This window comes from Sminthopsis crassicaudata, chromosome 4 (genome assembly GCF_048593235.1).
Source record: "Sminthopsis crassicaudata isolate SCR6 chromosome 4, ASM4859323v1, whole genome shotgun sequence".
NCBI classification, from domain to species: Eukaryota; Metazoa; Chordata; class Mammalia; order Dasyuromorphia; family Dasyuridae; genus Sminthopsis; species Sminthopsis crassicaudata.
In genome coordinates, this window is record NC_133620.1 from 382899015 (window position 1) to 382923331 (window position 24317).

At 38.7% G+C, this 24317-nt stretch overlaps 1 protein-coding gene across 7 annotated transcripts in view; it reads right to left on the reverse strand.

Moving 5' to 3' along the window:
- Positions 1-3027: 3027 nt before the first annotated feature.
- The window catches only part of SIPA1L2 (signal induced proliferation associated 1 like 2), a 243687-nt gene continuing 222397 nt past the window's right edge, over positions 3028-24317 (reverse strand). For 2 of the 7 annotated variants that reach the window (XM_074262399.1, XM_074262398.1), the window contains exons 19-23: positions 16386-16517; positions 9825-9878; positions 9114-9237; positions 7362-7443; positions 3028-6099 (exon numbers count right to left, since the gene is read on the reverse strand). In XM_074262399.1, the coding sequence (XP_074118500.1) occupies positions 5953-6099; positions 7362-7443; positions 9114-9237; positions 9825-9878; positions 16386-16517 (539 nt within the window). In that variant the 3' untranslated portion in view covers positions 3028-5952. The remainder of the gene's footprint in view (positions 6100-7361; positions 7444-9113; positions 9238-9824; positions 9879-16385; positions 16518-24317) is intronic. The other 5 variants (XM_074262400.1, XM_074262403.1, XM_074262401.1 and 2 more) reach the window with 5 other exon arrangements.

A 24317-nucleotide genomic window follows, 5' to 3' on the forward strand; every position in this document is an offset into this window, starting at 1 on the left:
GGAAGGAAGGAAGGAAGGAAGGAAAGGAAGGAAGGAAGGAAAGGAAGGAAGGAAGGAAGGAAGGAAGGAAGGAAAGGAAGGAAGGAAGGAAGGAAGGAAGGAAGGAAGGAAGGGAAGGAAGGAAGGAAGGAAGGAAGGAAGGGAAGGAAGGAAGGAAGGAAGGAAGGAAGGAAAGGAAGGAAGAAAGGAAGGAAGGAAGTAAGGAAAGAAAGGAAGGAAGGAAGGAAGGGAAGGAAGGAAGAAAGGAAGGAAGGAAGGAAGGAAAGGAAGGAAGAAAGGAAGGAAGGAAGGAAGGAAGGAAGGAAGGAAGGAAGGAAGGAAGGAAGGAAGGAAGGAAGGAAGGAAGGAAAGAAGGAAGGAAGGAAGGAAGGAAGGAAGGAAGGAAAGGAAGGAAGGAAGAAAGGAAGGAAAGGAAGGAAGGAAGAAAGGAAGGAAGGAAGGAAGGAAAGGAAGGAAGGAAGAAAGGAAGGAAGGAAAGGAAGGAAGGAAGATAGAGGAAAATTCTATTTTCCTAGGATTATGCACTGAGAGCTATTAGGGAACTTAGAATTACAGATGAGGTCTAAGGAAGTTATTTACCCTATATAAGTAACAGTCAAAATTTGAACACAGGTCCTTTAATGCCTTTGTTCCAATGGCTTGTTCATGATCATACAATACAAGAAGTAGGATTCTAACCTTCCTGAGATACAAACTTCCTGTGGTCCTGTGATACCGACTTCTTCCCTGCAGCTTGCACAAAACATCTCTTAACTCTGCATTTTCAAGTCTCCATGCTTGTAATGTTTTCCATCCTCATTTCCATCTCCTGACTTCCTTTACATCTAAACTAAAATCTTATCTTCTACCAGAAGCCTTTCCCGATTCCCTTAGCGCTAGAATCTCCTTTGTTGGTATATTCTATGCCCTGTCTATATCTTGTCTCCATTATACTGAGCTTCTTTGAGAGCTGGAACTGTCTTCTTTCCTTCTTTGTATTCATAGAACTTACTATAGGGTTCAGAACACAGTAGTACTAAGTTGTATTAAACATGTGTCTCTGACTTCCTGACTCCAAAACCCCTGGGTCACCCAGTGCATCAAGCTGGCTCTCTCAGAGACCTCCTGGATTCAGAGGGCTGTTTTCTCCAGGCAAATCACTGTCTTATGTTGGATTCATCAGCTTGATCATTTTGCTACTAATTAGCTATGTGCCTGCCCTTTAGCAAATGATTTTCTCTTATTTTCCTCTTACTCCTCTGGATCTTATTTTTACCCTATAAAATGAACAGTTGGATGAGATGCTTTCTAGGGCCCCTCTTGTTCTATGATCCTATTCTCGTTAGGATTATTCAATTCTATCTCCAAATCAAATGTTTTTAAATGTTATCTCTTGCTATGTTATCATGTGGTCTTGGCTAAGCAGAGCAAGGATACAGAACATCTACACCTAATTTATTTTTATAAATAATGGTTTGCTTACTATGTAACACTAAAACCAGATACCACTAAACCTTTTAACTTTTTCTTACTCCATTCTCTTAACAGCCTTCTTTTGTATATCCCAAATTGCTCCTCCTTGCAGAATTCCATCTAATACTGATATTCTTCACATTATGTCATAGAAGGTAATTCCTGTCCCATAGTAGGAATTTATTAAATGTTGACTGACTGACTGTGGAGGGAATGTGATCGCAAGAGAAGCAAAATATCAGGTGATCCAAAAGGTAATAGATGCATGGATAGGACATAGCCATCATACAGAACGAAGCACCATGGATGGATTGCATTCTATATGATTGAAAGAACTTTTCACGTATATTTAAAGATTCACTACATAACTGAAAAGTGGGACCAAACATTTAACTGTGCTGTGTGATTATGATCAAGTCGCCTAAGCACTCCTAGGTTCAATCTCATTTGTAAATGGGAATTATCTTTACCTGATATTTTTCACAGTATTGTTTTGGGAAATGTCCAGGTGATAGAAAATTCTACTTTTTTGTACGGGAGATTCATGTTTCAGATAGTTGGGTTAGATGACTGACCTCTAGAACCTGTTCTAACTCAAGAGATTATATTGTTCTATGTACTACCCCCAGGAGGTGAACCTTCCAGTATCAGTGTGAACCTCTGTATTGAACAGGAACGTAATACCTTTAGAAGCAGCCAGTTCTCTTTCACCTGCCCAAGGAAGTTTTCTTAAGTCGGGGCACTTGCCTTTTTTGCAGACTGCTTTCCCCTTTGCCATCTGGTAGAGTTCATCTTAATCTTTCCCCATGCAGTATTTGAGCAGTGCATATGTACTTCCACTTTATGTCACAAGTCCCATTCAGTCTCTATGATTCAGCATACCCCAAACCCCCAAATAAAACACAAAATCAAAAGAGAACTGTTTTCAAAATGAAGTCATCCATATATTAATAGCCTTCAGTCGCTTCAGCAGAGCAACAATGGAAATAGATGCCAACAGGATTCGAGGTGAAAACAATGGATTTTTGTCCCTTGTTATTCCAAAACGCCATTCCCTCTCATGGCTAGTGCTATTTCCATCCATGAGCACCTCATTTAAAGGCAAATAAAGTGACTCTTCTAAAGGATTTCACCATTCACGAAACTGGGGTGGGGGTTGGGGTTCAGCATGCCACCTGGCAAGCCCTCAGCCCAGATGGGGTTCAATAATGATTTCTACAAGGTGTTTAATCAGCTCCTAGTGGAACACATGACTGCCATGTTTAATTATTCCAACTTAATGGAGCATTTAGTTAGACACTGCTTGGTATGCCATGACTGTGGCCATGGCTAAGCAGGGCAAGGATACAGAACATCTACACCCCATTTATTTTCATAAATAACGATAAAGAAACCTTTTCCAAGGACTTAAATCTCCATCTGTGGATGCTTGTTTATACAATTGCTCCTTCAGAGACAGTAATAATTTGGAAGCAGCAGATATTTATGAAGACATTAGGACTGATTTGACCCCTGCCCTTCCATATACCCCTTCCCTCTTCGATGATTTCACTAGATAGAAAGCTGTGATACCCAATACCAGTGCCAAAAGCTTGATGGGGATGATGGATGGGTCCGTGGTTGTCTAACCTTTGAATCTGTTTCATTAACGGCTCACACTCTGCCTTGCTGCCACATGGCATTTGCATGCCAAGGGGGCTCATTAGCCCCATTTCCATTTGTTTCATGAAAAATAAAACAAAAGCACCTCCCTCCCCCAAACGGCTCTTTGCAGATTTCAGGCGGTGAATGAAAACCAGACATCAGCTAGTATTCAGAGAGCACAGATGCTAACAGCTGTATCAATGCTTTGATTGCTCAGATCTCAGAGAGTAGTAAAGTTTCTTTCTTTAAAATAAATTCTGAAAAAAAGGTGGTGAGGCTCTGAAGCCCTTTTTATAATGACTGGCAGGGGTTGTGCAGGGTTTGGAACCCAAACGCAGGAATGTGACCTTCTGGGGCAGCTGTGCCCAATCAATTTAGAACTCAATAGGACACAATTCTCTTTTGTTTCTCAAGTCCTCGGATAATAGGGCTGGAGCTTGTGCTGTGGAGTTGCTTGGATGTCAATGGTCAGGAACCAGAGTGGCGTTTAGGCCACGGAGTTTGGTAAATCACTTACCGTTCCCCTCCCTGAGGACCACAAATGAATGTTTAGCCCTTCCCTTATCTCTACACAGACCTAGAGGAGAGTTGAGAGTCCCACAGCTATCCCTAATTAGGCCAATTAAGTGCTTTTGCTCCCCCACACTATGATTTTCTGTCAGCTCTGACCATACCCGAGATAATAACAAGAGCTAGGATAAGGGCAGCTCTTTCATGTTTGCAAAGTGATTTCAGAATCTCACTTTCCCCTCACAAAATCCCTGGAAGGTAGCTGATATTATCGCCCCCATTTTACAAAGGACAAACCCGATCATGTGAGTGACTTGCTCAGGATTACACAGCTAGGAAGGATCGTCTCAGATCCTAACTCCAGGACGAGCATTGTACCACCTTCTTTGTGTTGAAAACTGCCAAGGTGTTTAAACTTCATTTGTTTTCATCAGAGTATTCAAGGGGAATGAATAACCATGGATTCCAATTTTCTGCCTTTATTTCAGAAGATCTCAAAAATGCAATACTCATTAAGAAAGGGAGAGCAATTAAATGTGAAGTTTCTTTTAGACTTTCTAGATTCCTTCAAAGCTTAGCTCTACTGATACCCCTACAGGAAGCCTTTCCCCCTTCCCACCAAATGTCTGCCTGCTGAAATTACCTTATATTTGCTTTGTCTATAGGTCAATATTTATCTGAAAACATGCTGTCTTCCCTGGTAGAACCTAAGCTTCTTGAAGACAGGGGCTGTCATCATTTCTGCTTTGATATTCCCACAGAAATGCTTTTTCGTTCCTGTGTTCATTTATTCACTCATTCATTCTTTCAAAAGCTTTTTATTTTCTCAGGACTGAGGGGATAGAATTAGGCCTCTATATGTCAGCTCAGGACCAACAACATGAGATCTTTCAGCGCATGAAGAAACTAGTGGTCTTAGGAGTCCTATGATAGATTCCCTTATGTCACTTCGCTGTATTGCCTTAGTTTCTTCATCTTTAAAATAAGCTGGAGAAGGAAATGCTGAACTTTGCCAAGAAAACTCTGAATGGGGTCGTGACTGAAATGACACAAAATGGCATAAGCAGCAAATAAATTCCCTCACAGCCACATTTCTAAGGAATGGATGATTTGGGCCCCAACTGAAAAGTTAAAAAAAAAAAAAAATTGAGTCCACACCCACGGGGGTATATTCATTTGTTGATTTTTTAAAACATTTATTAAAAAAGCAAAAGGTATGTTCCTCTCAAATAAAACAATTAAAAATGGTAAAGCAGTAACAAACAAATTGTATACTAGCAGCATCCAATTGTTAGAATTTTCTCTCAACTCCTCAAGACATCTTAGCAAGTTCAGTGATTTTCGAGCTTGCTGCTAACTGCCCTCATCATCATAGTGCAGATAAAATCAAACTTTATAAAATTAACATTTTAAGGTTAAATAAGCTTAAATAAGGATGTTAAATACAAGACACTTGATCAAAGCTTCTGTACAAAGATAAACAAATTTTGGCATTGGACAAGGGAATCTCGTTGGCTCACACCGTAGGTGAGTTTTCATAAGTAAGTGGTATTGTACTTGTCTTTCCCCCTCCCCAGTGAAGCAACTATACAAAAGTGAGCTAAGAGTTTAAGCAGACTACCCAGTGAGCCATTTACAAGGCATGTGTAGCTTAAAAAAAATCAAAACACTGTTAATATTCAGGCACCATTTGTTCCTGCAAATAAATAAATCTCTAATGTAACTGCATCCAACCTAGTGTTAAACACGTCAGTGCTAACTTTTGATTTTTTTCAACACAGCTTTTTGTGACTATTCACTATACCTCCATTCTTATTGCTATGACAATGTGATTGTGGAAATTGAACTACTGTACAGCCAAAAAAATAGAGCACCTTTTAACTTTAAAGTATATGTCTGGTTATTTGATTTTATCTTTATCTTACAATACGGAAACCCAAGTTACTGTAGATTGCTTTACCTTCTCTACCAGGTCATCTGAAATACTGGAAATCAAACCTACACTGTCTGTCTTCCCTCCTGAGGTAAGCCCAAGCACCGTGTTAGTAAATGAGAGGTCTAAACTGACACTGGGAATTACATTCATCTTCAAGCCAGGAATTACATTCATCTCCATACTCGTGTCTGATGCTTTTTGTTGTCCTAAGATGGCTACCACGAACAAGGTCCATCCCTGCCCCCCCACCCCTACCCCACCCCCAAACCTTGTCTGGATGAATGGTGTTGGACAGAGCGGAAATAGTGGAAACATCTAAAAACTGATTGTAAGCAGAGTTAAAAATCAGGTTTTTGCTACTTCAAATGGATAGGACTGCCAAAAGCGGTTCCTGGCTAGATATGTGGAAGTTAAGTTTTTTTATCGATGGTATTGAAGAACCATTCTGTGAATTTTCTCAGTTGAGCTGCTGCTGTTTGGGACTCTTCCTGAAGTCTCATGTTGTCCTGTCTTAAGTGCTGAACTTCGGCTTGGAGGACGGCCTTGTCTTGTTTCTCCTGTTGGCGGTAGAAAAACATTGAGTCAGCTGAAGCAGCCAATAAGTGCAGTATCCTACTCTGGAGCTCCATTCGTGATGGATTATGGACTAAGGATTCATCCTTGAATCCCGAGTGTTCCTGAAGGCACTAGCAATACAGAAGGGCAAAGTGAGGAACCCATTTTATTTCCTATATTCTTCTATGTCCAAAGGAGGAAGGGCATATGGATATATTTCAATTCCCATAAAAAAAATTAGTCTTTGCTAAATACCTTGAGGAATACAACTGTCATTACAAGATTAAAAGATTAAAAAACTGCACAAGACTTTTTATAGTGGGAACTATCTATTTAAACTTACAGAACTGGTAGCTGTATAGTTAGGAAGACAATTTAATAGCAGGACTTTTCATTTCCACTTAGTCAATTAGCAATACCTTGTTTTCATAATGATCTTACTAAAAGCAGACACACACAGAGCTAAAATATTCAGGATCTCAGAAGCTTCACCTCTAACCCTTTAAAAGTTGTTCTGTCAATTGATACAAAGTGCCAACTGGCAACATTCCATTTTTTTTTAAAAGAGAAGGATTACGTCTTGACCTGGGGGTGAGAGATCTGCAGAGGAGGTAGGACAAAACATGGAGACACCAGCTGGTCCTAACCATTACCAAAAGAAACGAGCTCTAACTCTAATGTTAACATTTCATTTATTTATATACGGGAGTGAATCTCAAGGTGGAAGTTTTGAGGATCCCAAAAATGCCAGCTGAGCTGAATGAGGGAAGCTTAAGTATTCCCAGGCCCCTTGGCAGTCACTAGTCTATCTCCTGCCAGCTGACAAAAATCAATCTAAATAAATACTTGTTGAATGAAAAATGTTGGATGGGTTAAAAAGGTTGACTCATGGGCTGCTTTATTTATTCTTCTTATGGAGGGATCATAGCTTATCCCTATTTGGAGCCAAAGCCTCTGAGATTCAGCCTTTATCTCCCCAAAGAGAAATACTGGAAGCCTTCTCCTCAAAACCAATTCACCTACCCCTAAGCGAGGGGAAATTTTTAGTATAGTTCTAAACTATTAAAGCTTAAAACTGTACTAAGACTTTTGAGACAACTTGTGTGCTGATCAATTCTAAGGATGAAAAGGACTGTGGGAAAATCTAAAATATTTATCCAATCTATGAAACTTTTATTGAGCACATGGCATGCACACTATGCTATATATGCATTATAATCAGCATCATCGGGGATAATGCATGAGCTGACAAGAGGTTCTTTACCTTCCGGAGGTCAGTCTGAAGTTGTCGAAGAATCAATTCTAGCTGATTTACTTTTCCAGTCAAAGTTGAAGGAGAACGCTCCCTATGAAACGATACAGTAGAGTAAGGAAGGCTGAAGTCAAATGTTAATACTCAGTCATTATTTTTTTTTATTTTCCTTAAAGTTTAATTAAAAATGATTTGTGATTGTAGAACAAGTCAAAAAGAAAGGGGAAAAAGTGATTCTGAGCCAATCAGACTGCTAAAGGGGAAACACACTGTTGTAATTTTTTCCTCTAAAACCCTACCCCATTGCTGTCTATTCCAGGTAGCATGTGTGTGGGAAGGAAGCTGAAAGTGGAGGGATTGTTGCTGAAGCTTGCCCTCTCTTTTTACAAAGGAAAAAACGAAGGCACAGAGAGGTGAAGTGACTTGCCCAGTATCACAAAGCTGTTACAAGTCTGAGAGGAGATTTGAATCCGGCCCTTCCTGACTCCCAGGCCAGTTCCCTCTTCATGGATGACTCTTTCTTCCAAAGGATTTTAAGCAACACCCTGCTAGCCAAAAGGTAAAGGGGCTTCTGGCTCATCTCCTCTTTCACTGGAATATCTGAAGACTTGGTGAGTTAAAAAAATACTTATTCTACTTGCCAGTGGCTCAAGTTCCCAGGAGACAGTATTACGAGAGAGTGTGGATAGCTGTCTTCTGGTATTTGAAAGACTGTCTTTCAAATAGCTGATTCTTTTTGGGCCCCCCAGGGCAGAACCAGTACCTATGGCTAGGAGATGCAAATTAGAACTGTCCGGGAGTGAAATGGGCTCTCTCTCTCTCACCAGAAAGTGTTTGCTTATTTGTTTATTTAACCTGACCAAGGATGGTGTCGAGGATTCCAGGTATGGCTGAGGATCCGAGAAGATGACTTTCCCCTGACTGGTCCATAAGGAAGTCCTGGGAGGCCGGCCCTCCTCCTACATTATGGAGCCAGGTTCACAGGCTAAGGGAATGGGGGGATGGCAGTGCTGGCTGGGTTCCCCGGCTCAGCAGCGGAGGCAGATGGAGAGCTGGCAAGTGAATGCCTGAGAGCAGCAAGGTGTCTCTGCCTGGCGCCAACTTGGTGACTTAGGTGTCAGACTTTGCCTCTCCCTTCTCTCCGGCACCGAAGCTCTTCCCTTCAAGGGCAGGATACCAGAGGCAGCTCCTCCAATTCTGCGCACCAGTTTATGGGTCTTGGCAGGCAGTGGGCCCGACTGCCAAGGAGGGCAGGGAGTAAGCATTCTTACGGTACCCACTGCATACCAGGGACTTTTTACAATTGTTATCTTATTGGATCCTCACATCACCCTTGTGAGGTAGATGCTGCTGTTATTATCATTCCCATTCAATCATTCCAATCAACTGATTCCAGCTTGTTTTTTTTTCCTTTCTAAGAATTGTACAGATTATTTTATAAAATTAGCCCTTCCTTACAGAAAGACTTGAGGACTCTTAATTTGAATGAAAAGCTTCCCTACTCAGAGATTTGTGAAAAGAAGAAAATAAATTTACACCTAGTGATCTGTTTAGGTTATGCTCTGTGAAGAATGTTCAAGATTTCCTTTAAAAATTGGACCAGAAAACCATCTGGGTTTACTTTAATTAAAAAAAAATCTTATGTCACCATGACTTCTAAAACAAAGCAAAAAATGGACAACAACATAAAAAAGGATATGACTTGGTCTCCCCTTTTTCTCCCTTTTTTCACCCAGTCCCTATTCCCTACAAAAGGTTACTTACCCATCTGTATCCATGAAATCTTTCCCATTGGCTGGGTCGACACATAGAGATAACTCTTGGGTTCCCTCCAAGCCCTGCATATGCTGCATATCTGTCAGGGTACAGAAGGATGCTACTCTCTGATCTAGAGAAAGAAAGCACAGACAAAAGGCTTTTGATTAGCTAATTAGATTAGGCAGCATTTTTTACTGAAAATGAATCCATAGACTAATGTTCAAACAGTTGGCCTTAAAAAATAAAATAAAGCCCACAAACTAATTCTGGTTAACTCCATTTTGGTTTAAACCGGGCAAGCCATCATACATGTTGAAAAAGTTATAGTTGGTTGTCCATATCAGAGCTATGAGGACAGGATTATTGTAGTCAAGAAGCTGCTTTCTTAAATCCCAAGCGCCCAAAGTGTTCAATTTTTCATGGAATCAATTTGTTTGCTAATTTGTTCATGCTCATTTAAAAACTAGAAGATGGATCTTCCTTAAAAAATACTAATCTTTTCTATTCCCTCCCCTTCTCTAATAAACAAACAAACAAAAAAAACCAAAAAACTAAACCAACTAGAAAGACTATTTGAGCCACAAAGGACAGGGCCCACCTTCCCTTTTACTTCCACAACCCTCAGAGCTCCGATAACCATGCAGGCGTGCAGACATAAGCAATATAAAGGAAAGTTTACGAAACATCATGAGCCAACGATCAACCCCAAACCATCACCTAGATAGGCCGTGTGGTGACAGACCAGACCAAGCTCTTCATCTGAGTCAAGACCTGAAATAAGATTTAGAATTTTCCTATGAACAAGATCTCTCTAGACTCGAGAATCTCTGGAGCCCACATGAGGCTCAAATACAATTGTCACATCAAATGCAAATCATGCTCATTAAAAAAACAAAAATTCCAAGAGGCCCTCAGTGCTTGTAAAGGCATTTTTTTTTTAAATTTATGTAATGGTGGTTATAGTTCCCGTTTTATTCTTGGCTGCTCTGCTCTGCTGTGGAGTTCTTGCAAAGATGCATGGTCTTTGCATACATACATATGTACACATACATGCATAAAACAAAGTATGAACACATATCACACTTAATGACTCACTTGGACATCCCACATGGAAATCACACATAAGTTGTGTGATCCAAAAATTAGCATTTTAAAGGAATACCAAATAGAATGGGTTTTCCAATATTTAACTGTAAGTGCTTTTATAATCTAGTTGATGACAAAATCCAGTTAGCAACTGACAGGTGGTAAGATACCAATTCAACATTTAAGAACCTAACGTACACAGAATAAGCATAATAACAGAGACTGGCACATCTCACCCAGTGAAGACATTCGTGGAAGGAGACTAGCTCGGGGATAGTAGGAAAAGATGCAGAAAAGGGTTCACTTAAATGAAGAGGTAGGAAAAAAAGAGGCCAGCAAGTGGCTAATTAGCTACTTCCCTTTTCTCACTGAGAATGCCTTTTCTTCAAGTCAACATACCAAGTGTGTGAGTGTGCTGGCGTGTGTATACACACATACACACTTTTATCCAGAATTCAGGGAGTAGAAAGCAGGTGTATTTATGCTGCTGCAAACTTTCTTATGTGATTTGATTAATGGCCAAGAAAAGATATTTGGTTGCATGTCAGTGGTTCTGGGCTCTTAATTTATTCCCACTCCACTTTCCTCCCTGGCTGCTGAATGAGCACTCCTAATGAGACCTCTGACTTGTTGGGTTTATGGAGGGTCACCAACTTTTAGCTAATTAAAATGGATGGCAATGTCAAAGGGTGCTTGTAGTCTGTGTGGCCAACCACAGACTCCAAAGCTGCTAACACAGTGCTATGAACACAGCAGGCAGCAAAACAGGCTGCTGACCAACAAAAAGTTGTGAAAAGGGGCAGGCAGTAGCATTAATAAAACAAGAGATTTTCAAATAATGTGTGATTTTCTCCTTCTTAAAAATGATTTTCTACAACCAGACCCTCATGTCTACCTTGGATATCTATGAGTTTCAATCATTTTAAGTCAATTCTATATGATGAAAGCTTCATACTGTTTTAATTTAAGCATGGCTATTTTCATAAATCAATTTCTTTGGAAAAAATAAAGATATTCTATGGTTTCTAACTTGATACTGGAAACCATTTGGCTTCTACAGATCAGAGAATGCTATTTGTAGGAGAATAATAAAGGTACAATGTTTGTAATAACCACAATAAAATCTGATTCTTTCATAATACAATGATAATAAAGGTGAGATTATTCTATCATCACCAAATACATTTTACATTTCAGAATGAATATAAATGAGGAGAAAAGAAAATGGTATCTAGCTGAATATGTGAATAAAGATGATTTTAGGCCAAGGTACCTTACTACAATATAAGCAATTTTTTTTAAAATTTAAATTTTAAAATTTTTTAAAAAAAATAAGTATTTGACTAAATTACTCATGTTTTCTGCATCTCAATAATGAAAAGAGGTTCTTTTATTTGGGGATGTTTAAGAGATGTCCTAAAAGGAAGAACCACGTGGTTGAAATGAAGATATTCAAAAACAAACAAGAGACCATTAAGAAGGGAAAGGACCAACGTAATTAAAACTATTACTATATACATTTAAAATACATATTTATTCTCTTTGACAGACTCATGTTTTCATCACATCAATCATCACTTTGCCCATTAGTATGTGTATTTAGGTCTCAAGGGATCACAGAAGAATCCAAGAGTTAAAAGGTGGAGCTTAAAAAGAGGCCCTAACAGTCATCTAGTCTTACCTCCACATTGCATAAATGAAGCAGCTACATTTCAGAGACATCAAGTAGCTCTCCCAAGGTCATGTGGGGTGTACTAAGTGCCAGATTTGAATTCCAGATCTTTGCCTCCAACTCTCCAATTTCTCAATATTTACCCTATTGCCTCCCACCATTCAAAGTATTTAATCAAAAACAAACAATTATCTCTTTTGCATTTGTGTATTTGCAACTCAGTCAAAAATATATTTCTTGGTGACAAACTAAATTTCAAAGTGATAATTCGGTGAGGAAAAATGGGGTCTTGATTACTTTCCATTTGCACTGTGGGAAATCCCCAAATAAGATTTTGGAAGAGAATTTGATTTTAGATGTGTTCAATTTAGTAAGTTAAAATGACAAAAAGATATCTTCCTTAACAGAGGGACAAAGCAAGTTTTTCATTGATAAAGGCAATTCCTGGGTGAAGAAACTCTCTCTACCACCAATGCAAATTGGCACTTTGCACTTTATAAATTTAGAAAGCACCCAGTGCACTGAAAGAAATACAGCTAGGATGGGTCAGAGGGAGAAATCTCACCTCAGTTCTATAGCTACTAACACACCTTCTGTGCACCAGCGTGCCCTTGATGAAAGAAATAATGAAACAGACAGTAACTTCTCAATTACTTTTTAAAAAACCATTGAACCTACTTTACTTTACTTTACTAGATCCTAGTGGCTACTGGATACCTCATTGGTATTATCTGTGATGACCACTGTTTATTAGCCTCTGATTCTCACTCACCGGAGGACTGTCTAATGCATGGGATGAGTCAAAAACACAGGTGTGAAGTATGATCTCAATCCACAAGGTCGCTGTCATTAGAGATACAGCCACTCATTGAAAGTATACACTATACTCTGGTTTGTAGCCGGCTTTACATTTTGCATGCAAGGAATATCAAAGAGCATCCAAGCCAATGATAGATATTAAGTTCAGTGCTGCAACAGAGCCATTAAAAGCATTTTTTTTTTCTTCTTGAAAACCTTTTAAGTCATATCATGATAATTCATTTATTACCACAAAGCACTCTGCCCACAGGAGGTACTTTTAATAAAAGCTTATTGAACTGAATTAAAAATGAAGAACTTTTTAATACAAAAAGGTAGGATTTGTTTTTTGTTTTTGTTGTGTTTTGTATAGAAAGCAATTTTCTGTCAACCCAGATTAGGTTGAGGTGAGAGCAAAAAATAGGCCAGTCCAAAAAGTACTGAAAATAGTTTAAAGAGATTTTTTTATGGATGTGTGCCTTGAGATATACAAATCAAATAGAAGGTGAATATTTTTAGTCATATTTAGGAAATTTAACATATTAGTAATGCCACAATTCTCTGATCTTAATAAACAGGCCATAACTGACTTTCACAAGTATTACGCAAATAATAAATTTTTTGAATCAAGAAGTCAATGTTCTATCTATCTATCTATCTATCTATCTATCTATCTATCTATCTATCTATCTATCTATCTATCTATCTCTTCCTCCCAGAAGATCTGGTTTTTAGAAACATTTGATTTTTCTTATAACTATTTTTAAGTATCTTTTTGTTGGGAGCAACTAGGTGACCCAGTAAATAGAAGTCTGGACTTGGAGTCAGGAAGACTCATCTTCTTGAGTTCAAATCTGGCTATATACATTTATTAGCTGTATGACCCTGGACAAGTCCCTTGTCATAATGTCACAAGTCACCTTGTCTCATGTTTTTCACTTGTAAAATGAACTGGTAAAGAAAATGGCAAATCACGCTCAGCAACCTTGCCAAGAAAAACTCAATCCTTTTAAACAAGTTAAATATTTCCATAACATCTCCATTTTATAAAGATGGAAGCAATCCTGAAGATCTAGTCCAAAGCCTCCGTTTTTATGGAGGAGTAACCTTAGGCCTAGGGAAATTGACTCACAATAAAAATCTCAAAAATAAAAAGTATAATAATATCAATAATGCCGCCATCATCACTACTACTAAATCACTCGAGAGCTTCCTCATGACGTCTGTGACCCTCGGTTCTTGAAGGCTATGTCAGAAGAGCTCAAGTTTGGGCAAAAAGACTTCAAGAACATTCATGGTGATGGAGTCCATGTTTGTTATTCAATGACCAGTCTGATTAGATTGAGAAAGTCTCCATCAACATATGTATCTCACCTTTTTAGCTATGGCAGTTCTCAAAAAAGCATACTACTAAGATTAAGATGTAGCCCATTCTTAAAAATATTACTGTATCTAGTTATCAAATCAGTTCCCAAGGGTATCTACATTAAAAAAAAATTAAATCTCTCAAAAAAAAAAGTGATGGTACCGTTTCCTATGGTACGCCGGAGGTGGAGGGAATATGAGGCAGGAGCCCTCAAACCACATGTAGTAGGTATGTTTGGTCATAAGATCTTTTTATGGGGCATTGAGGGCCAGGAATTGGGATCTTGGGCTCATAGGTTTAGAGATGAAAGGGAACTTAACACGCGAACTAGTTCAACTCCTTCATCTGTAGATAACAAAAGTGAGACCTAGAGGAAGTTAATTAAGTGAAGTGTTCAAGGCCACTTGGGGATAAATGGCTAAGTCAGAATTTGAACGTGGGGCTTCTGACTTGAAAGCCCACTTTAATAGCTTTCCTTATGTGCATCATCCAAAAAGCACTGAGTAGAATAATAAGATACAAGACCCAAGAGTTTATATAGTACAGAACTCCCCAGCGGATGATCCACGAGAAAGAAAAACAGCAATCAGCAATACCATTATCATCCAATCTCTCAAGAGATCATCCCATACTATGCTCCTGAGCACATGTGCCCACAGTTATACACCCCCTAGCTACAGAGCCTTGCACAGAGTAGATACATAATACACCTTCATTGAATTAAACTTGTTGAATCTGTTTCCTAGATCAATTCTAAATTCTGCCTTTTACTCGCCTCCAATTTCTAGGTCAGAACAAGGGAAAGATTACTGAGAGGACAGACGCAAATAAACAGGTCACAAGTCCTAAAGTTTTTATTTGTTTGGTTAAAAAAAAAAAAAATCCCAAATGCTTTGTTTGATAATGCCGGCATTAGGCCGCACTACAAGGCTTCCTGAAGCTCCCAAATAGGGCAAGGACTTACTCCTTCCATCAAGGGAGCAGTTACAGCCCATATCCAACTGCCTGCTGTACATCACACGGCCTTGTCTGTCTTGAGTTAAAAGAGAGAACCTTTCAAATCATCAATACCAGATGGTAAGGGTCAGAAAGGCTGCCATCCAGAATGTTGTGGAAAGCCTTTGGAGATAAGCCCCTTTCGTCTTCCCTGAGATGATTTGGAGGTTCATTGTCTTTTCCAAAAATTCTGCACACTATACCAATATTCCAAATTAAACCTTGGGGACTAGGAAACAGTTTTATACAATTTTAAACTTGGTGGACAAGTTGAACTGCAGTTAAACATCATTATTTACAATCATAGAATCTGAAGCCTGGAAGATACCTTAGGGATTATCTCATGTAATCCTCTCATTCTACAAATAAGGAAACTGAAGCTCAGAAATGTGAACTGATTTGTCTAGACAGTTCCTGGTAACTGCTAAGATAAGAAGTCTTAAGGGCACTGTGCTGCTGCTCTGACATACCTCTACCTCCTGGGCCCTTCCTTTTTAGAGCAGGAGCTCTGTTCTTCCTATCCTGGAAGCCCTGCTATCCTACTGAGGGGAGCAGAGATATGAAGAGGAGGAAGGGGCTACAAGTGAGAGGAGGAGCTGAGCTGAATTAGAGTCCTTGGAGGCTCCCCTTCCCGATGGAGATTCTTAAAAACATGATCATCTCAACAGACTTAGGAAAATATGTCTAACATGTTTATAAAAATAAATCTGCCTGAAGTCAATCAACAAACACTACTGTAAAGCTCTGAGGGTATGAAAACAAAAATATCTATCTTCAAGGAGCTTGGAAAACTTGTTATTTTAAGAGGAAGGAATGCATACATCCTCTCCAGTGGTTCTGTTCTTCCTTGCCACTTTTTCCTACAGAAAAAGGCTCTCATAACATTCTTTAAGAGAATCAGCATGGACCTTTCACCTACTGACATGAAATTAGAAGCCAAAGGAAGCATCTTATGGCTCAATCCCATCTTGGTGATAAACGATGAATGCCAGAATTTCCCCCTCAATGCTTATCCTCCTTGACAAGAAAAGGAGTTCCCTATGCCTTAAACAAACAATAATCACAGGAGGGATTTTACAAGAGAACTTGGAGAAAGTTAGGAGCAGAAGAAGTGACTTGGTTATTTGGAGTCAGGACCAGATGGTGAGTCTCATTCTAATATCCTTTCACTCTATACTGCATATGCTTCCTAAGGAAAGAACACTAAACACAAACTTTCCCCTCAGGGTATTAAAATACCCTAGAGCTCATCTAGACAGCACAAGAGCCTGAATCTAGGAAATGTACAGAAACACTCCATGGCTTTAAAATAAAAATAAAAATAAAAAGGCAGCGATCTCTGGGCCGGTTTAGTCTTTACCTTCAAATGCCCGTGCAGCATCCACAAGGTTGGACCAATCTAACCCTGTGGCAGTGTCTGGGAGGGGCATCAGACCTGGATCAGTGAATTTGGACTTATCCGATAAGGACCCATCGGAGAGCCAGAACTCATCTAAACAAAAAACAAAACCACAGCGTCAGTGATATCACACAGAACTCTCCACAACTTCATCCCCTTGGAAAATTCACCTGCAACATCTTCTTTCCTTCCCTCTTAAAAGGCATCTCCCTGCCCTCATTTAAAAAAGAAAAGTACCAAAAATTAAGCTGCTGATTACCCCGAGACACATACAGCTAAAAATAGACTCAAAAAAGTTGGGAAAAGGTAGAAAACTGAGAGTTAACTAATTCAAGTAAAATTCGAGAAAAATTCCAGCAGAAAGGGGGTTAGTATTTAGACTGCGTACAACATCAACACTTTGCAATGATGTTTTTCCTTGGAACTATTTCCTTCTGAATTCTACCCAATCCAATGACAGACTACAAGATTCTGGTCTCATATTCTTTCTTTTTCTAAACTAATGTTTTTAACATATAAAAAGTCTTGAAGAAAACATCTTCTAACACTGATGACTTGAAAAGGCCTTATAAGTAGAGTTCATTAATCCAAAATGGAGATTTGAACAAAGTTTTTTTTTTATGAATGAAACTGTTGATTTCATTTAAAAATATAAATGTTCATTTGTTCAAATAAGTATAGATGGTAAAGGACAATTTTATTGCTGAAATTATATACATGTGTGTGTGTGTGTGTATATATATACACACACACACACACATGTATATACATATACATACATACAATGTATATATAATTATATACAAAAGAGAGACACAAAGTATTAAAGTAAATATAGTATATTTACTATGTACAAAAACCTGTGGTTTACTATACTCTCCTCCATTTGTCCTAAATTAAGTAGCTTGATAATAACTAGTCACACCAGAAACACCTCCTACATATGAAACTTAATGATTTATTACTTTTCCTTTGTAGGAGTTGCACTTTCTTTAAAAATGATTCCACTGCTTTGTTTTGTTTTTAAATACTGACAATGCTGAGTTCTATTTTTTACAGCATTCTTTGGGTATTTTCCAGCAAACTTTGGAAAGCCTTCAACTGGACCTTCTCTTTTGCCTCATAATTTCCAAGCCCACCCAAAAGGGTTACGTGCACATACTTGTGAATACATTTGACTAATTAGACCACTCAAAATAATGACCACCTGGCTGACTGAGCTTGCAATTAAGGAAACTCGGGGCATAATTAACAAACTACACCTGTAATTTCTGTACCTACAATTTTTGGGTAGATGAGAAATTCTGGCATCTGAACCTAGCTAGAGCATTTGGAAAATTGCCCTTCTAAGAGCTTTATTAAAAGAGCAGTGAACCTTTGGAAATGAGCTTTGATGTCATTTATGTAAGGATAGGCTGTTTGGGGCTAAAATTAATTTTTATCCTCATTCAAAAGTCACAGAAGTTAGGCTTTCCTAACCTCTAGCACATTTCTATCTAAAAGAACTGTCAAAGGTAGCTGTTAAACTACTCACATTATGCTACCTTTGCTACTCAGCTTATTAACTTACTTATTTCTGCCCTTGCTCCACTGGCCCCCATTTTGACAGGAATAACAAAGATAACATTTTTCTAGTGTGACTCTCCCTCCTCATTTTTTTTTCCTGCTTTGCTCCAAGCAGAAGCTTCTAAAATGGGACATTCTTTGTCCTTGGCCAGGGTAAAGAAGAGCTCAGTTAAATCAGCAGTTGATTCCTATTTGCTGGGAATTGGGGGAAGGGGAGAAAGCAGGGAAGAAGAGAAATAGTCACAGGATTTGTTCCTTTGCTCTACTTCCCTTAGAACACAGGTATAAGAGTATTAGATCCCACTCATAAATGCTTAATTCTTGTGACAGGAGAAATCAGTAGATTGAGGCTCCCTGGTCCTTTCTGTTCTGACCCAAACAAGTTCCTCTCTACCACACATCACAAGTTTACACATTACATGTGCATGAACACAGACACACATACACAACTAGTAATAGAGAAAATGATACAGGAAAAGGAAAATTTTAAATTGTCATTTATTTCACCACTCACTGCTATGCAAATCTGTACCAATCACTATAATTTATTGACAAGGTAGAGTCCAGATGTTCATTTAATTGTCTCTCTTCCTCCATTAGATTATAAGCTCATTCAGGCCAGTGACTGTCCCCACAAATAGTTCATTTTATTTTAAGATGTTCACTAAGAAATTCCAGAGTTCTCTTAAATTTATTTTATTTATTTATTTATTTATTTTTTGCTGAGTGGTAGCTTCTTTAGTCACTCATGATGAAAAGATCACAGAATGATTTTCATAAAGGACTTAAAACTTGCACCATAATAAATGAACAATAAGAAATGAAGGAAAATAGCTAATGAGGCTATCAGTGTTTGTCATTACTTATGTCATCAAAGCTCTGCAAAAATGACATTGTTGCCTAGCAATTATATAAGTTGTCTGTAAGACACCAGAGTCCTGCAAGAAAAACTCAACTGCACATAGCCTCAAGGAGGACAGCCTTTCCTGAATGCCTAATTGTAGGCTATCCTTAAAATGCTTTCTGTCTCTGAGGGGCCCCTATCAAGTTTATGGGGTCCATGATCCTTGCTTCATGGATTTGTCTGCTTCCTCCTGGCTGCTGCGATATTGATCACTGGGTTAATGCTGTAGGATCTGCCTTTTTCTTCAGTCTCCTTTCTCTGGGTCACTGTTGGAATTATAGCCAAGGATTTCCCAACACTTTTGGCACAGAGTGATCTGCCCAGGATCACACAGCCAGTATGGATCACAGAGACGGCTCTAACCCAGGCGTTCTCAGCTCTCTTGCCAGCTCTCCACTGCTAGGCAATCTGACACTCTGGGGTAAGGCAGGTAAAAAAAATCCTCACTTAACAGAAGGAAAACGAAATCTAGAAAGCTTAATAAAGTCCTTTTCTTCAAGTTCTAAGACTTGCCATTGAAAAATCCAGCAATAGAATGTAGGTCTCCTGATTCTCAGTTCTTGCTTCTGCTCAACAGGAGGGGAGAGAACAAGCATTTATAAGTGTTCATTATATTCTGAAATGAAGTATTATATATATATATATATCATAAAAATATTAACTCATTTGACAATAGTTCAACAAGACTAGCAGTAAATCCCCTTTGGTTATAGACAGATGGCCATTCTTCTGACCATGGCAAATGGGAACTCTGAGTCACCCTTAAAACTTAGTGATGTAAGGTAAACAAAAAACCCAGATTTTTCCAGGGCAGTTACGGTTTCAAAAAGTAAAATAAAATATACTTTTAAAATGAATCCTTATAAAAAAGGATTATTCTGTGTTCTGATTTTTGGCTTAGAAAAATATTGCTTGCTGTGAGACAGTGATATTTGATAGGACAACCTAGAACAGCCTAAGAACTAAGGCTGAGATGTGAAGTTTTCACAGAAAATCGACCGAAGTATAGTGACTGACCTAAAAGCACTGGCACTTTCTGAAACTTGAACGCCAAAGGGGCTCCAGATGTACAGCCAGCCACCTGCCCAGGCCAATCACGAACCCAGGCTTAGTGAGTGGAGAAAAAATGCTGACTCTAATGATTTACAATTCTGAACTTTCTGGGAGCTCTCGAATCACCCAGTTCCTCCTTTACACCCCTCAAGGAGATTGGTACAACTCCAGAAAATGGCAGAAGAGAATATAATTCCCTACTTTGGAAAGGTCATTTCCTCTTCTATCCCTCCCTATTGTTTCTATTCACGTCTGGTGTTCTTGAAGTTCTATTCAACAATTCACTGAAGTTTTTTTTTTTCCTTCTTTTTCTAATTTTTTTTAAAAAAGGAAATGTTAGTGTTTGTACAGGTCTGCAAGATCCCCTCCCCCCTCTCCTGCCTTGCTTCTTTGCATAATGACATCTTCTGTGGCTTCCTGCCTATTTACAAAAATCCCTAATCTCATATAATCCATCTTTATTAATTCTGATTTTATTATTACTATTATATTATTCTGATAACAAATACTGAGTAGCTTTCTTGATAGCATTTCCTGTGGTAGTCAGAAGTCTCAAGTTTTACAGTCGCTGGCCAGAAACCACAGGACACTTATCACGGAGAAAATTAAGAACAGACAGGAGTGTGAGCAACAGAGAAATGATCCATCCAGCCCAGTGCAGTCTCTGGCAGAAGCATTTGGGACGTTTTTAGAAAAGCATGGTGGGCTTCCTTGATACCAACCTTAAAGGGGGGAAGGACCTATTACAAAAAAATCCCAGTTTTTTTTTTCTTTTTTTAATGGTCAGCATATCTATCATCAGTGAACTTAACTATAGATTTCTCAAATCTATTTATGTTATAGCCAGTGGCATCTCTCATATGTAATAAATCCCTTTGGGTTTTTAAAGTTCTGAATAAAGTGCATTTAAAAAAGAAAATTTTCCTCTTTCAGAGATGTCTTATGAGGTAGCTAGTACTATAGGATTTTTTTGAATAAGTCTATTCTTCTATATTCCTTCAATCCTGTCTCTTTAACTCTGGTCTTCATAAATTGAAGGAAGAGAATTCTTTTCATACAAAAAAAAATATATAAAAGCCCATTCAATTACTTAGGTTTAAGAGTATTGCTATCATTTTCCTAGTGTTCCGATTTTATAGAATGATCAGGGGTGACTAGTCTTGCCAAATCTCATTCCCACACATAATGCCTTTTTACATCACCTGAACTGACTTAGTTTCTGAAACACAGCAATTGTTCATTCTCATTTTCCTGATTTGTTGGGAGTGTCCCATCATGGAAATACAGATCCTATGAGGAAAAGACCAATACTGACCTAAGTGCAACTGACAGGACCTAATAACAGAACATTTCTGCGGATGGCTTGTGTCAAGAATCTTTACATCTAAAAAAGTCATTCATAAACTGGCCTGATACATTTCAGTGACTGCATTAAAGATGCATGAATCTTAAAAGTATGAACTTAACATGTCTCTAAATATACGATTAATACCCAGAATCCAAGAGATGGGAACAGACCAAAGCAAATTAAAATTGGAGATATTTTAAGGCATTATTATTTCTGTTAGGAAAGTCTCTGCTTGTAAGGAAAATGAGCAGAAATAGGTACAGGATGGTCCTTCCAGTAGTTACTGCTGGATTCCCACACACACACAGCGGGTTGGAAAAGCCATATGCAAGTGGCTTGGTTTCTAACAACTGGACTAAATGCTTCTAAGGTGGCTTCCATCGTTTCCCCTTATATTGTGAAAGTAAATGACTTCTGGGGTCGTTCCAGTTCAGGCACGTTACAGGATGAGACTGAAAGCTGGAAAAGATCTATTGATCACCTCACCCAGTCCTTCCATCTTACAACAGGACCTGCACTAGGTCATATGGAGAGTGATGGCAAAGCACCTGGGTTCTGTGCCTGCAGGATGTCCCCTGTGCAGGTGGTCTCCCTGAGTGGACCGGGAGCTCCATGAGGGCAGACTGCTTCAGACTTTGTCTGCATCCTCACACTTAGCACGGCTCCAGCACATGCAGGGACCGCATCAATGCCCCCTGGCTCTATTGCAGATCCCCAGGTCTTTCCATGGCCTACTTTTCCTTCCAAACAGTCTCTAGGATGCCGGGAGATTGGAATTTCAACCAATCAGTGCCAGGAAGTCTGATGGAACCCACCCTCCGCAGGGCTCCAGGCAGCTACAGCCTTCAGATAAGTGGTCCCTAGCTCTGGAACGCCAGGCGCCCTTGCAGTCCCTGGTAGGAAGGCATCCTTGCAGACTGCTCCCATTTCAGAGTATCTTTGAGCAGTTCAGTTGTCATTCTGACCATAACACGCTTTCCTCCACACCTGCAGCCTATTGGCCAGCATCCTTGCCTCGTGTGTCTCTCCACAATAGTCCATCTACTACTTAGATATCACATTATTGTCCTCTAGTCTGCTCATTCAGTGGAGTTCACTGCAAGTTATCTCCTCCCCTTGGACTGGGAGTTCCTTGAGAGGGGAGGCTGTGTTTTGTGCCCTATCACTTTTAGCACAGCACCTAGTAAATAGGAGGCACTTAAATGCTCATCAACTGACTAACTAGATTGTTTCTCTAGCATGAAACAGTTATTAAAAATTTTTTTGAACTATCACCCCAAAGCTTCAGGCAAATTATGAAATAAAAGAAACAGAAACTGGATCCAAGTATATGTAACATTTTATTCTTTATATTAGAAACTGTTCACCAGGAGATAAATTCCTTTTGGCCATGGTAACTCATAAAATTTGGATATTAAAAAGGCCTACAGGTAATACAAGTGATCATAGAGAGAATACCCTCCTGATGAAATAAAAAAATCTTTTTGAAATGCTGAAGTACTGTGATAAAACTAAATACAAGATGACATTCACATCCACTTAAAGGCAAACTGCTTTGGAAAATAATAGTATATTTGACCCTCATTATGTAACCTTGCTTTATTGTGTTCAAGTATTATTTCCATTTACATACACAAATCTTACAATATTTAGAATACTGTCACTAAATATAATAGATTAGAGGAATTCAAAGGGAGATGGGGATTGTTTTCAATTCAAGCTTGGAATTATAAAAATAGCCAGCATTTATCTGGTTGCTTTAAAAGTTTTGCAAAGTGCTTTAAATTTTATCTCACTGGATCAGCACAACAACCTGGGAGGTAGGTCCTATTATTATCTGCATTAAAAAAAGAGGGAACTGAGGTAAACAAAGTTCAGATGACTTGCTCGGGGTGACATAGCTAGTAAGTGTCTGAGGCTACAGCTGAACTTGGCTCGTTCATCCTGATTCCTGCTTCGGTGCTCCATTAGCTATATATAATACCTCTCTGCCTCACTAGACATGTACCAGGTTTATACTTTCATTGAGTCTAAGAGTTTTGGATGCTTTATTAAAACATACTAAGAGCCTGCAGATGAATTCTTTCTTTAAAATTCCAACAACTGTAATAACAGAAATAGCTTTATCTAGGAAGAAGTTAGTAAAATTGATTAGCAAAGAAAATAAATTTGGGGAAAAATGAGAAGTTTAATTTTTGGCAACTGGGTCAGCTCTTCAGAACCTTTGAGCAGCACAGAACCTTTGAGACAATTTAGTCCAACTCCATCATTTTACAAATGAAGAAATGAAAGGCAAGACAAGTGGAAGGTCTAGGTCAGGGTCACAGAGGGTAGACCTAAACTAGGATACCCATCTTTGTCATGTATTCATTTTTTTGCTACAGCATGTATTTATACTTTCGAGAGTAAGTAAAGAGATGATTATGAAACCACTTTTCCCTCTTTTCCTAAAATTTTTCATAATACAGTTTTAGATATTTTTTTACCGTTATAAAAGTTGAAGTCGGATATAGAAGTCCAAAGATTCAATGGGAATGATCTTGACTTTTATCACTCTTGTAGTAGGAACAGTGTACACATGACCACTTACTTTGTCAAAAATCTCTCTTTTAATCATTTTTCCTGTTTTCAAATTAAGTCATGCTATTAACTCTTATTTCCAGAGTGTTTTGAGACTGGCAGCAATTTTGTCTGATAGATGCATAAAATCTATCATTGATATTTTAGAGATGAAGAAAGTACTGGCTGGGAAAAAATGAAAGAGCTTGTTCATGAACCAATGGCTAATAAAGGGGCATTTGGTCCCAGGTTTCTCGACTTCCATCCAGTGCTTGTTTTGCCCCACTATATTGTCTTTCTTGGGATACCTAGCTATGTGATGGTGAGTGGATAGAGTGTTGGGTCTGGCGTAAGGACGGTCTGACTTAAAATCTGCTTCTGATACTTATTAGCTGTGTGACTCTGGGTAAGTCACTTAACTCTGCCTCAGTTTCACTATCTATAAAATGATCTGGAAAAGAAA